Genomic DNA, 15,083 nt, shown 5'->3' with positions numbered 1-15,083 from the left:
CTAACAATGCTATATAATTAACATTTCTATAACATTTCTAATATTTCTATAACTAAAAAACAGAAAATATATATATAACATTTCTATATATATAACTAACATTTGTATAACATTTCTATAACTAAAAAAAGAAAAATTTCTAACAATGTTGTGTGTGTGTGTGTGCTCATCGGCGAGGCGAGAGGCGACGGGGGGCGGCGACGGGGACGGCGACGGGCGCGGTGACGACGGGGATGGCGACGATGGGGACAGGGACGGGGCGGCGACGACGGGGACGGGCCGGGGCGCACGGCGACGACGGGGACGGGGCGGCGATGACGGGGACGGGGACGACGCGGGACGGGCCGGGACGGTGCGGCGGTGACGACATGGACGACGGGGACGGGGACGACGGGGCGGCGACGACGGGGACGGGGGCGGCGACGAGGGTTATGGAGACGGGGGCGGTGGGCGACGGGGCAGAGGAGAAGAATCAGAGGAGAAACTGAAATTTTTGAAGTGTTTAGTTATATGACCTTTAGTACCGGTTGGAGCCACCAACCGGTACTAAAGGCCTGTTTTGGCCAGGCCAAGCGGCGGGAACCGCACCCCTTTAGTGTCGGGTGGTGGCTCTAACTGGTACTAAAGGCCCCCCCTTTAGTACCGGTTGGTGCTACCACCCGGCACTAAAGGGGGTGCACTGGCGCAGGTGCGGTGCGAAATGTTTAGTCCCACCTCGCTAGCCGAGGGGCGTCCGCACTGGTTTATAAGCCCCAGTGCGGTAGCTCCCTCGAGCTCCTCTCCAAAGCAGGCCTACTAGGCCTAAATGTTTTGTGCTGCCCTGTGGGCCTACTGGGCCTTTCGAGCCTGCATCCTGGCCCAACAGCAGGTTGGGTTTCTAGTCGTATGCAGGCCGCTGTGGCGCAGTAGGTGGGCTTTTTTTTTCTTTTTTTTGCTTTATTTATTTTTGTTTGAGTTGTTTTTTTGCTGTATTTAGAGTTTCTTTGTGAATATTTTTGCTTTAGGTACAAAAAATTACAAACTTTCTGTTAGTATCGGTAGTTTACAAATTTGAATAGTTTAAATTTTGATTTATTTGAAATTTGTGTGAATCACTAGTTTGTGAATAACTTAACTTTGAGAATAGATTTTCAGTGATTCTTTTTTTTTTATGTTTAATATTAGTGTGTTTTATCATTATATTCAATTTGGTAATGCTTAGGTTATTTTAAAAAATGAAATGCCTTTTGTAACGGATGAGTTTTCGTCCGAAACCCTGATACTTCGAAAGAGATTGTCCATTTAGTACACGAAGTGCATCTAGTTTTTGCGGTAACCCTCTCTACTTTTTTGCACATGCTATGTGGGTGAAATTATGATACCATGCCAACTTTCAACCTTTTCTGAGTTCATTTGAAATGATTTTCAATTTCAGGGTCATTTAGCTTAAAAAATCAGTAAAGGCATGAAAGAATTTGTTTGCACATAAAATTTCTTCGTGTTTCAAATGCCAAAACACATAACTACCCTAACTATTACAAAGATTCCCTCCTGGGTGTGAAACACAGAAGAAAGTGATGATAGTGAAGTCGATCACATCCCAGATCTTTGGGTGTGAAACTTTTTCTTCGCGTGTGTCCCTTTGCGCCGTAACCATAAAAAATCTTCATCATTTAACGGGATGCTCGGGTCAATATTCACTGTGAATGGAGCAATTTCATCAAACTTTTCATAATCTTCTGACATGTCTGTCTTATCATCCACTCCCACGATGTTTCTCTTCCCAGAAAGAACTATGTGCCGCTTTGGCTCATCGTACGATGCATTCGCTTCCTTATCTTTTCTTTTTCTTGGCTTGGTAGACATGTCCTTCACATAGAAAACCTGTGCCACATCATTGGCTAGGACGAATGGTTCGTCTGCATACGCAAGATTGTTGAGATCCACTATTGTCATTCCGTACTGCGGGTCTTCCGTTACCCCGCCTTGTGTCATATTGACCCATTTGCACCGAAACAAAGGGACCTTCAAACCACGTCGATAGTCAAGTTCCCATATGTCCTGTATATAGCCATAATATGTTTCCTTTCCTGTCTTGGTTTCTGCATCAAAGCGGACACCACTGTTTTGGTTGGTGCTCTTCTTATCTTGGGCGATCGTGTAAAATATATTACCATTTATCTCGTACCCTTTGAAAGTCATTATATTCGAAGATGGTAACTGGGACAGCAAGTACAGGTCATCTTCAATAGAGGTGTCATGCATGGTACGTGTCTGCAACCAGCTGGCGAAACTCCTGATTTGTTCACGTGTAATCCAGTCATTAGACCGCTTCGGGTGTTTGGAGCGTAGCAAATTCTTGTGTTCATCCATATACGGAGCCACCAAGGCGGAATTCTGTAGAACTGTGTAGTGTGCTTCAGTGAGAGAATGTTTGTCCATACATATTATTTGTTCCCCTCCTAGCGTGTCTTTTCCATCCAGTCTGCCCTTATGCCGCGATTCAGGAACACCAATCGGCTTAAGGTCAGGAATAAAGTCAATACAAAACTCAATGACCTCCTCATTTTCATGGCCCTTGGAGATGCTTCCTTCTAGCCTAGCACGGTTATGAACATATTACTTTAAGACTCCCATGAACCTCTCAAAGGGGAACATATTGTGTAGAAATACAGAACCCAAAACGTTAATCTCTTCGCATAGGTGAACTAGGACGTGCGTCATGATGTTGAAGAAAGATGGTGGGAACACCAACTCGAAACTGACAAGACATTGCACCAAATCATTCTCTAACCTTGGTATGATTTCTGGATCGATTACCTTCTGAGAGATTGCATTGAGAAATGCACATAGCTTCACAATGGCTAATCGAACGTTTTCCGGTAGAAGCCCCCTCAATGCAACTGGAAGCAGTTGCGTCATAATCACGTGGTAGTCATGATACTTTAGGTTCTGAAACTTTTTCTCTGCCATGTTTATTATTCCCTTTATATTCGGCGAGAAGCCAGACGGTACCTTAATACTAAGCAGGCATTCAAAGAAGATTTCCTTCTCTTCTTTGGTAAGAGCGTAGCTTGCATGACCCTGATTTATGTCGTCTTTTCCGTGCATACGTTGCTGGTCCTCCCGTGCCTTAGGTGTATCTTTTGTCTTCCCATACACGCTCAAGAAGCCAAGAAGGGTCACACAAAGATTCTTCGTCACGTGCATCACGTCGATTGCGGAGCGGACCTCTAGGTCTTTCCAATAGGGCAGGTCCCAAAATATAGATTTCTTCTTCCATATGGGTGCGCGTCCGTCAGCGTCATTCGGAACAGGTTGACCACCAGGACCCTTTCCAAAGACCACCTTCAAATCCTTGACCATATCATGTACATCAGCACCAGTACGGTGGCGAGGCTTCGTCCGGTGATCCGCCTCACCGGAGAAATGCTTGCCTTTCTTTCTTACGGGATGCCTGCTCGGAAGAAATCGACGATGTCCCAGGTACACATTCTTCTTACAATTAGCCAAATATATACTATCGGTATCGTCCAAACAGTGCGTGCATGCGCGGTATCCCTTGTTTGTCTGTCTTGAAAGGTTACTGAGAGCAGGCAATCATTGATGGTCACGAACAGCAACGCCTTTAGGTCAAATTCTTCCCCCATGTGCTCATCCCACGCACGTACACCTGTTCCATTCCACAGTTGTAAGAGTTCTTCAACTAATGGCCTTAGGTACACATCAATGTCGTTGCCGGGTTGCTTAGGGCCTTAGATGAGCACTGGCATCATAATGAACTTCCGCTTCATGCACAACCAAGGAGGAAGGTTATACAAGTATAGAGTCACAGGCCAGGTGCTATGGTTGCTGCTCTGCTCCCCAAAAGGATTAATGCAATCTGCGCTTAGACCAAACCATACGTTCCTTGCGTCATCTGCAAACTCCTTCCCGTACTTTCTTTCGATTTTTCTCCACTGCGACCCGTCAGCGGGTACTCTCAACTTTCCGTCTTTCTTACGGTCTTCTCTGTGCCATTGCGTCGCCTTGGCATGCTCTTTGTTTTGGAACAAACGTTTCAACCGTGGTATTATAGGAGCATACCACATCACCTTGGCAGGAATCTTCTTCCTGGGGCGCTCGCCCTCGACATCACCAGGGTCATCGCGGCTGATCTTATAGCGCAATGCACCGCATACCGGGCAAGTGTTCAAATCCTCGTACTCACGGCGGTAGAGGATGCAATCATTAGGGCATGCATGTATCTTCTGCACCTCTAACCCTAGAGGGCAGACAGCCTTCTTTGCTTGGTACGTACTCTCGGGCAATTCATTGTCCTTTGGAAGCATATCCTTTATCATTACCAGCAACTTTCCAAATCCCTTATCAGATACACCATTCTCCGCCTTCCATTGCAGCAATTCCAGTGTGGTGCCCAGCTTTTTCTTGTCACCTTCGCAATTCGGGTACAACATTTTTTTGTGATCCTCTAACATGCACTGCAACTTCCTCTTCTCCAAATCACTTGCGCAGTTTCTCTTTGCATCGGCAATGGCCCGACCTAGATCATCAACGGGCTCATCCGATGCTTCTTCCCGCATTGCCGGCTCAGCTTCTTCCCGCATTACTGGCTCAGCTTCTTCCCTCATTGTCGTATCATCGTATTCAGGGAACCCATGGCCAGGATAGTTGTCGTCGTCCTCTTCTTCTTCATTGTCTTCCATCATAACCCCTCTTTCTCCATGCTTGGTCCAAACATTATAGTGGAGCATGAAACCGGACTCAAACAGGTGGACGTGAATGGTTCTTGATGTAGAGTAATTGCGACCATTTTTACAAGCAGCACATGGACAATGCATAAAATCATCCGCTCGCTTGTTTGCCTCAACCGCAAGCAGAAAAGTACGCACGCCATTAATGAACTCGGGAGAGCATAGGTCATCGTACATCCATTGCCGGCTCATCTTCAATACACAGCACCGAAAATATCAAATTAATACAATACATAAAGTTCATACATAAAGAGCATACAATACTTCAATGCAACAAACAAATAACTCTCTAGTTAAAGAATTTAAATGCAACAACAAATGCGATCAAGATTGCAACTAAGGTAATAATTGATCCAACAGCATAATGATACCAAGCCTCACTATGAATGGCATATTTTCTAATCTTTCTAATCTTCAAGCGCATTTTCTCCATCTTAATCTTGTGATCACCGACGACATCGGCAACCTGCAACTCCAATTCCATCTTCTCCCCCTCAATTCTTTTCAATTTTTCCTTCAAATCCTCGTTTTCTCTTTCAACTAAATTTAACCTCTCGACAATAGGGTCAGTTGGAATTTCAGGTTCAACTACCTCCTACATACAAATATCTATGTCAACTTGATGGGCATAATTTGTCATAAATATGAAATGCAATGAATAGTTTTAAAAGAGAATATACCACTAAGAATCATAACCCGGACGAGGGCCGACGGGGACGGATATCAAAACCATGGCACTATGCATAACAAACAACGTATGGGTAAGATAATTATACGAGTAACTATATATCCAAATCACACAAACATCATTTTTTATATAAAACTTCATGAACAAGAGGCTCACCACAAGGTGGTGCCGGCGACGGGACGTTGCGAGCGATCGACGGTGGTTACGACGGAGATTTAGAAGGTACTAAGTAAACCACACCTACATATGCAAAACTAAGTGTTATTTTTGACCTCAAATTGCATATAAATCAAATACTAGCACATATATATAATTCCTCCCAAATTACTAAACTCAAAATCAATCACTATATAAAGCATTGCACGAGCTAATCTAGCAATGAGAGATGAAAGGAAAGAGTTGCTAACCTTTGTGATCATTTGAATGGATGGGGGCCTTCAAATCTTGGGAAAAATGTGTGATGAGCTTAAGAGGAAGAGGGGAAAGAATAGAGAGGAGAGGGGAAAGGGGAAGAACAGAGCGAGCTCGGGTGGACGAAGGGTCTATGTAGGACGACCTTTAGTACCGGTTCGTGATACGACCCGGTACTAAAGGTGATCGAGGGGCACCGGACTGACAACATCCTGCCACCACTCACTTTAGTACCGGTTCGTGGCACGAACCGGTCCTAAAGGTTCGCCACGAACCGGTACTAATGAGAGCGGCCCGGCTAGCCGTTGGAACCGGCACTAATGTACACATTAGTGCCGGCTCAAATTCAAACCGGCACTAATGTGCTTCACGTTTGACCCTTTTTCTACTAGTGTTAGTTGCAAACGGGAATACAAATATTATAGGTTAGTCCGTAAGTACTTACAATTTTTTTTGTGAAGAAGATTAGATATATTATAAAAGTTTATCAGGAGTATAAAGCATCTCAAACATAATAAAGTAACATCAAGATTCTGAGACCACCGAACGACCACTACAGCCGCCAGAACGAGTTGCCATTGTGTCACTGTCGCCGCTCCCCTACAGTTGACGGTTTGACCTTGTCGATAATAGTCGCAAAGTCTTCATGCACGTCCCCCTAAGGACCAGTGTTCTGGAGCCGCAGTCAGCATCATTGAATCCTTGCATAGATTTGAAGCACATGACACCAAATCTCCCAACATGACGAGAAATCCTAACCTTACCGCAACTCGAGGAGGATCGAAGACCGGAAGGCAAACACGAAGAAGAAGCGCCGCCATCCGCCCGAGCGCCGCACCCGTGAAGACTAAAAAACCCTAATCTAAACTACTTCACTCTGGTATTCTCCTCCCTGCCACCGATCACCGAAGCGGCAGACAAAAGGGAGACGAAACCACGGGCTTGTCGGTGAAGTCTTAAGGCCATATAAATAGTCTAGGAGGAACAAGACTTTGGCACCCCCAAGAATTTGAACGTATTTTTTTCTATAACTGTGTGTTTGTAAGGACCTTTAATACTTAATGTATGGCCTTAAGCCGTTCCATAAAAAAAATATTTGGTAAGTCAAATAAGATGTAAGGTTGGATGAGAAATGAGCAAATGACAGAATCTTATACTTTTTTTTAAGTAGGAAGAGAAGAGATCGTTCACAACGAAACATATAGAACAACAACAGGCAGGAGAGGGAACAGCGGGGAGCGAGCTGGAGCACCAGTCGGAAATCCATTGCAAGCGCACACCGTCGCGGAACAAAAACGTAAACACTGATACGAGTTTTACTACACCAAAACAGCAACCTAATAATAATGTATGAAACACCAAGCATCAGGCAACAACACCAAAGGAAACATAATCCGAGGTCGTCCAGAGGAAGACAAGGCTTTAAGCATCCATCGTGTTTCGAATCATCTGCCTTCTTGGCGCCTCTGCACAATCAGCCATGATCGACGCCGTCATGAGAACCGCTTCCACCCCAGCCTGGAATGAAGTATGATCATCCACCTTCAGCAAACCTGCCTAGTACAGTACAAATAAAAGAGCAAGAAGTGAAGACAGCCTCCCTCCAGGAAATGTCTAACAATATGCCCATCAAATAATGTTACGTTGTTACGGGTGGATCAAATCACCCAGCAAATTTCAGGGATGCACACCATATAAAATTTCCACTAAATTTCCAGGAAGGAATCGATGTAACCAAGCAGAACTTTGCCTTAAGTTGGTAGGGCAGCAATCAGTCCCTAAAGCCTCTCCAAAAAAACCTGCAAACAAAGCGAGCTAGAGAACAAGTAAAGTATAAGCGATTGGCAGATTCAGCATTATCACATAAAGAACATGAAGGATTGCCGGGCCAATTGCTTTTTCGCATATTATCATGTGTCAAAATAGCATTCTGAAATAATTGCAAGCAAAAAATCTTGATTTTCAGGGGGAGACAAGCTTTCCAATGGGACCCAACAATATCTTTTTTAACCACTCATACATTGTCTTTGTAGTAAATCTGCGATTGCTGGAAAGGGACCTAACTATACCATCAGGAAGAGTGTTGAGAGATAAGTCTCCGACATGTGCAACTCTATCAAGCCACTGATGACACAAAGCAACACAAACGAGATGTTAAAATCAACAGCGGCGAATTCAGCCAGGGTGCAATCCTGACTCTGACATATGTCAAATGTCCAAGGAATGAGATTTTAAGGGCATTTTCAGAGCACCAAGAGTCATGCCATCATCTTGCTATATCATCACTGTTAACATTCACTTTTCTCCCAGCAAAATAAAACTCTAACATTTTCGTCACTGAACTGGGCCCTCCGGCCATTTCAACCCCGATGCGGACAGACGCGGCTCCATCTTTGTATGATTGGGAATCTCTCAGGCGTCGGAGTGTTTTTGTTTATCATTATTTTGACACCACCAGCAACGTACCCAGCCCAGCAGCAACATGGCTCATTTCCATGTGTATATATACCGTGCATCTCCAGCCCTCCAGAGACCAGATCACCAACTAGTAGGAGGATCAACAGCTAGCCAGAGATGGACAGCTCCCCGAAACCTCAGTACCTCGAGGATCAAGAAGCCCAAATGAAGGCAGGCGGAAAGCGAGGAGGATGGATCACTCTCCCCTTCATAGTTGGTAAGTGAATGCAGCCTCTCTGTGTCTCTCTCTATCCGTGTTTTCATGGTCACTCTCACTCACTCCATGGTGCGTAAACCATGGATGCAGCGACCATGTTGGGGCTGGGTCTGGCCGTCAACGGGACGACCAGCAACATGCTGGTGTACCTGCTCAAGGAGTACCACGTGGACGGCGTCAAAGCCGCGCAGATCGCCAATGTCGTCCGCGGCTCCCTCAACCTCGTGCCCATCGCCGGCGCCGTCCTCTCCGACTCCTACCTCGGCTGCTTCCCCGTCATCCTCGCCGGTGCCGTCATCAACGTTCTGGTCCGAACCCTACCGAATTATTTTGTCGCACTCCGTTCCGACCAACTTTGAGAGACGATAACAACTTTTCAAGCGTCATGGCACACTGGTCCTTCCTAGAGCCAAACTATAAGTAGCGTCGGAAACACATCTTATAACTCTACATGACACACCACACGTTACCACAGGAATTGCTTGCAATATATTTCCATGAAATTTTGTTATATAAATATGAATATTTGAATTAATAATATATAAACAAAAACTAGCTAGCAATACATATTATTATGTAACTATAAAATATTTACTGAATATTTAGAGTAATAATATGAGAATAAAAATAAAATACATATTATTTATTGTGTTGATTATTTTATAGTGGTATTAATCAATATAAATAGCATTATGAAATGAATATTATCATGCATGCTTGCATGTTGAGGTGGGCATTCTCCCATGCATGTTCCATGATATGGTGACATGCTTGGATGTTGAGGGCAATAGGTTAGTGGGTGCTAACTATTTAGATATAGAAGATAAGAATATGAATGTGAATATTTGGATTAATAGTGTAAGAACAAAAAAATGAAAATACATATGATTGTTATATAATTATAGAATATTTATTGAATATAAAAAGAATAGATTGAAATATTTGATTTTTTGCATGCATGCTCGCATGTTGAGGTGGCCCTTCGAGCTGGCATAGTTCTATGCTAAGATAAATATGTTAGTGGACATCGCCTACTTAGTCATATTCCTTTTCTGAATCTTCTTATGCATAATTCATTTTCATTTTAAGTACTCCCTTCAATTCCGTAATTTTTGTCGTGGTTTTAGATCAAGAACTAAGGTTTTAGTTCAAGAACTAAAACCAAGACAGGAATTACAGAACGGAGGGAGTAATCTGCCGTGGAATTCTACTCTTATTTTTTTCTTCTAAAAAAGAAAGTCACAGTTTGATGTGCAACAAAAGTATTCATAAGGTCCTGCCATGTAATGTAATGTCAAGAAAAACATGTCGCACTCTATCTGTCAAAATAACCATTTGAATTGTGCATGCATGACAACTTCACATTTATCCGAAGATAATGACAAATAGCGACACATGCTCCTCACATAAAAAAAAGAAAACTCTCTTTCGTGCAACTACCTCAAGATGCATACGCTGATCATTTCATATCCAAATGTGAATAAACGATTGCCAGGAACTTTACACATAAATATTTTGAAGTTTAGAGAGGTTTGAGAAGATACATGTCCTGTTGACATGAAACATTATAGTGATTATTATATAATTTTTTGTGTGGTGCAAAATCGATCTGCAAACTCTCAGGCGCGTGAGAACTCACTCACTCTTTGCACATGACGAGAGGTTTTTTTTTACGATGCCAACATTTTGTTCATATGTTTGCAACATGTCAACAATTCGTCATTTACACTGTCAACATCTGGCCATACCAATAAGGAAACATGACTGCACAATAACATTTATATCCTTGCAACACCATCAGTCCCTTATCACCACAAATGAATGCAACAATCCATAGACTGTATTACATAGGGATCATTCGATTTGTAAGATTTTGGAGTATCCCTATATGATTTAAAAAAATTATGTTCCCTTGATTAGGAAACCATGTAAACAGAATGAGCCCTTAGTTGTTTTCAGCATTCTCTGCCCTTTTATGCAACAGAAAAATTGAAGCACTGCAACAAAACTGTTTCTCATGCACTTGAGCCCGGCAGTCCATGGCAAATGATCGTCTTTTTTGTTAATAATATTGTTTTTCACAATGTAATTGTATAGGCTTTTGTGTTGTTCACGCTCACTGCGGCGCTGCCATCGCTGCGGCCGCCACACTGCACATTGTCGCCTGCTGAGTGCCAGCAAGGATCCCCTGGGCAACTCTTCGTGTTGTACGCTGCCATCTGTCTTCTTGCCATTGGCGCTGGCGGGACACGTTTCAACATCGCGACGATGGGCGCGGACCAGTTCAGCAGCACGTGCGACAAGGACAGCTTCTTCAATTGGTACTTGGTCTTCCTCTATGCCTCCTTCATGCTCGGCGACACAGCCATCGTCTACATCCAAGACAGCGTGTCATGGGCGGTGGGCTTTGGTGTTTGCCTCGCCACGACGGCATTCGGCACAATCATGCTTCTTCTAGGCGTGTGTTACTACCGGATGCCGGCGACAAAGGCCAGCCCGTACACAGAGCTGGCTCGCGTCATCGTGGCTGCCGTGCGCAAGGGTAGCATCAAAGTCGGCGGCGCGCATGGCAGTGTGCAGTACAACGTGGGCGCCGGCGCCGTCGTGGACTCGGCCGATGATGGGGCACCAAGTAAAAGCTTAAGGTAAGCTAGTACGTAGGTGGCATTTCCTCCGTAGCTGCTTTCCACACAGGACACCGGATTGGTGAATCATGCATCGGCGGGACCTTGTTGTTGCAGATTTCTGAATCGAGCAGCCATGATCACCACAAGCGACAAATCATCCGGGTCCGGGGATGCGTCAGCTGGCGCCTGGCGGCTGTGCACGGTGCAGCAAGTGGAGGACCTCAAGGCCATCGTCAGCGTCTTCCCGCTGTGGTCATCCGGCATACTGCTGTTCATGTCGATCGGCGTGATGATCGGCATGATCGTCCTGCAGGCGCTTGCCATGGACCGCTCCGTCGGACCACACTTCAGCATCCCGGCGGGGTCAGTCGGCGTCAGCTGCCGCGTCTCGTTCATCTTGGCCACCCTGGTCCTGGACCGCGCCGTCTTCCCTATCTGGCGCAAGATCACCGGCGGCACGCCACCGACCCCGCTGCAGCGCGTGGGCATCGGCCACGTGTTGAACGTCGGGGCCATGGTCGCCGCCGCACTGGTGGAGCGCCGGAGGCTTGCGCAGCCCGGCGTGCCCATGTCCGTGATGTGGCTCCTGTTCCCGATGGGCATCGCGGGGGTCGGGGAGGCCCTGCACTTTCCTGGCAACATGGCCTTCTACTACCAGGAGTTCCCCAAGGCGCTGCGGAGCCTGGCTACGGCCATGGCGCCGATGCTCGTCGCGCTGGGGTTCTTCTCGAGCACCATGTTCATGGACATGGTGACGCGGTTCACGGCGTGGCTGCCGGAGAACATAGACCACGGGAGGCTGGACAACGTCTACTGGACGCTTGCGGCGGTGGGGACATTCAACTTTGCCTACTTCCTCGCCTGCGATAGGCGTTACAAGTACCACAACCGTGCGGCGATGTAGACAAGATTGGCTCTTCATGTATCATGCATTCAGGGAAGAGTTGTGTTGCACCTTTCTACTTCGGAGCGAAGTGAACAAAATGGATGGAACATCGTAGCAAGGAAGAACTATGTAATAATATGCACAATGAATACATTTTAGTGGCACGACACCGGTCTTTTGTGTTGATTGATGCGTGCAACCTTACTTTATTACCAGGTGTTCAGTTGTTACAAAAGCCTAAAAGATCGGTCAACCGATCAAGGCAACACAATAGAGATTACCAGGTGTTCAGTTGTTACAATGCCACGGCCACCTCAGAAATAGGCTGAACAAAGGACGCGCTATCCAAAGTTTAGTGTAGCCCGTGTTTCCACACGTTGGTTGTCGGTGCTTTGAGACTGGCCGTGATGTCAAGTGACGACATATTTGTTTAGAGAGGGGTATGTGAGCGGCACATTGAAATGGTAAGGCACAAGACATGGAGTTCACCTAAATTTGGACCCTGTGGGAGGAGGTAAGACCCTACACCTACCTTTAGTGGTTGTATTGCTCAAGTGCTCGCCGGTGATCGGAGGATCGCCGAAGATATCCGTTTCTTGGGTTACAATTTACAAGTCCTCGGCTGGTGGTGGAGGGGAAGATGGTGGTAGGAGAACCTTATATCTAGGATGATCTAGAATTTGTTGGATCCTTCAAAAAGATCCCTAGCTTGCCTTATATACTTGGTCAAGCTAGGGTTACATGGGTCGGGGCATACTGTCGGTGGGTTGGCGCCCTTTGATCCCATCAAACCGTGTCGTGCGATGTTGTCTTACCACGTCCATGCTTGCAAGTTGTTGTCTTCCTTCATCTACAGCTGGGCTCGAGAAGCTGACTCAGTACTTGGCCATGGATGACCTGAGTCTCCTGCTTTAGCGCGCCCGAATGGCACTTCCTTTGATAGTAGCCCCCGAATGTCTTGCAACCCTCCTGCCAGAAGGTTACATGGGCTTGTTAAGTCTCTTCTTGCTCGATGGGGAGCTACCCGAGAAGGAATTTTAGTGGTTGAATAATGGGCCAGCATCTGGCCAGAAGATCATGGGAAAAATATTTCCACGATCTCCACTCCACCAATAGGCGATTTTTGGAAGAGGAATTGTGTGCCGCATGACACCGACAGAAGGACTAACGAACTGAGACATAGCTGACGTTGTTTGCCACGCCGCAGTCTTGATCGGTCAGTCCTGACCAACAAATGGCATCCCAAACAAAGTGATGTTTCGGCCTTCTGCCTATAAGACAAACATGGAGAGAGAGGGCTAGGTTACCCATACTCATGTCGCTCTCATCTTCTTTCTCATGCTTCCCTTGCCTAGTGGTGCTCAGATATCAGCGAGATAGAATCACGACTTCTGCCGGCGCGCCTCACCCGCATCCAAGAGTTACTGCACTCTCAGTGCTTACATCATGGTGTGTTCCTTTGTCGTTCCCTTGGTTACCTCCTCTTCAGATCCACCACATCTATCGTCGATACCCTTCGCGCTTGAGGAACAATCAGATCCCTCCATGCGGTTGACGAGGAGGAACATGAGTCATCAGACATAGTAGGGGCTTCCAAGGTGGCGGAGAAAGGAAAGGGTGAGGCGAATGAGCCATTGATGTGGCGTGCTTCAACATTGACTGACGAGATGATAGTACTAGCCTTGTAGTCAAAAAGGCGATAATTCTATTGAAACTTTGGAAGTTGGATTTCCAATAATGTCATCACCACCACACCACCATATTAGATTCTAGGGTTCAAGATGACCTTGACCTATACCAGAATTTTGCTTTACATGGGGAACGTAATAGTTTGCTTGCTGCCTAGGTCCGTAGCTCCCTTGAGGAACTAGTTTATTTATTGTATGGAGGCAAAAACATGGACATGAGATGAAGTGAATAATGAACAAATATTAACAAAATAAAGACATCAAGAAAAGAAGAGAAATAGTTTTTTCAATTAGTCGATCATTCAAACGCCGATAACGTCAATAAAATCACATGGCACACCAAGACAACTTATAACCAAATAAACACGACACGCGTACGTAGCAGTACATACATCAGCTAAAAAAATAGAGGAAATCACACGGTGGCCGGCCACCTAGCCACCTAGGGGCGCCACGCCCCTGCTTATATATCAGTGCACGCCACCGGCGCCGTGCTTGTGGTTGTGGCCGCCGACGCCGGCGTGCTTGTGGAGGCGGTGCTCCATGGCGGCCTCCCGATGCGCGACCTTCTCCTGGTGAAGCTGCGCCTCCGCGGCGGCGACCTTGGCCCTGCCGCGCTCATGCGCCAGCTGCCGCTCGTCGTGCGACCTCGACGTCGCAGCCTCCGTCTTCTCTGCCAGTTTGGCCCACACGATCTTCGCCTTGGCCCTCAGCGCGCTCGCACCGTCCTTCACCTTCACCTTGGCTTGCTGCATCTCGTCACTGATCCTTGTGGTTTTCTTGGGTACTCTTCCTGGTGTCTAGCTAGCTTTCTTCTTCCTTTTTGGTTTCTTCTGGGTCAGGGTGAGTTTCAACTTATAGGCGGAGTGGTGGTCCAAGTGGATGAGCCGTAGTGCGCCGTGTGGCGGGTGAGATGTCGCTGTTGAGAGGTCGGCCGATAGGGACCTGGCCCGGTAACTGTCGACACGATATGGATGGAGGAAATACAAAGTGAAAGGAATAGATGCGTGCGTACAGGTCGATACCCGCAAAAAAAAAAAGATGGTCACGTGGAAAGCTGGTAATCTAAGTGGATTTGGTCGGAATGGATTGATACTTTTTTTTTAGGATAGGAATGGATTGATACTTGGATTGGATTGGGACAGGAAATGTTAGTTCAAACTATCACATCAAAAATCAACACATGCCCACGAAATGCTTGTGAAGTTATCCAACTGGAAAAGGAGAGTTTTACTAAAAAAAATGGAGCATAGAAAAACAAACTAAATATCAAGTGGAACAAATTTCTAAATTATCAGTTGAACAGTGGCACCTAAAAGATGGTGACAAAATGCTATTGGTGGAGATAGGAGAAAACAGAAATAAAGAGAGGAAAG

General features: G+C 45.9%; 2 protein-coding genes across 2 annotated transcripts; one reads left to right on the top strand and one right to left on the bottom strand.

Annotated features, from left to right (window-relative positions):
- The first annotated feature begins 8,383 nt into the window (after positions 1-8,383).
- LOC119331710 (protein NRT1/ PTR FAMILY 2.3-like) lies at positions 8,384-12,205 on the top strand. The gene is made up of 4 exons (XM_037604876.1): positions 8,384-8,506; positions 8,597-8,814; positions 10,604-11,151; positions 11,248-12,205. The coding sequence occupies exons 1-4, from the start codon at positions 8,407-8,409 to the stop codon at positions 12,035-12,037; spliced, it is 1,656 nt and encodes a 551-aa protein (XP_037460773.1). The 5' UTR covers positions 8,384-8,406; the 3' UTR covers positions 12,038-12,205.
- Positions 12,206-13,976: 1,771 nt separating this feature from the next.
- LOC119330708 lies at positions 13,977-14,534 on the bottom strand. Its single transcript, XM_037603829.1, has one exon. The coding sequence runs from the start codon at positions 14,460-14,462 to the stop codon at positions 14,178-14,180; it is 285 nt and encodes a 94-aa protein (XP_037459726.1). The 5' UTR covers positions 14,463-14,534; the 3' UTR covers positions 13,977-14,177.
- Between the last annotated feature and the right edge of the window lie 549 nt (positions 14,535-15,083).

This window comes from Triticum dicoccoides, chromosome 7A (genome assembly GCF_002162155.2).
Source record: "Triticum dicoccoides isolate Atlit2015 ecotype Zavitan chromosome 7A, WEW_v2.0, whole genome shotgun sequence".
NCBI classification, from domain to species: Eukaryota; Viridiplantae; Streptophyta; class Magnoliopsida; order Poales; family Poaceae; genus Triticum; species Triticum dicoccoides.
This window is presented reverse-complemented; position numbering and strand designations above follow the sequence as displayed.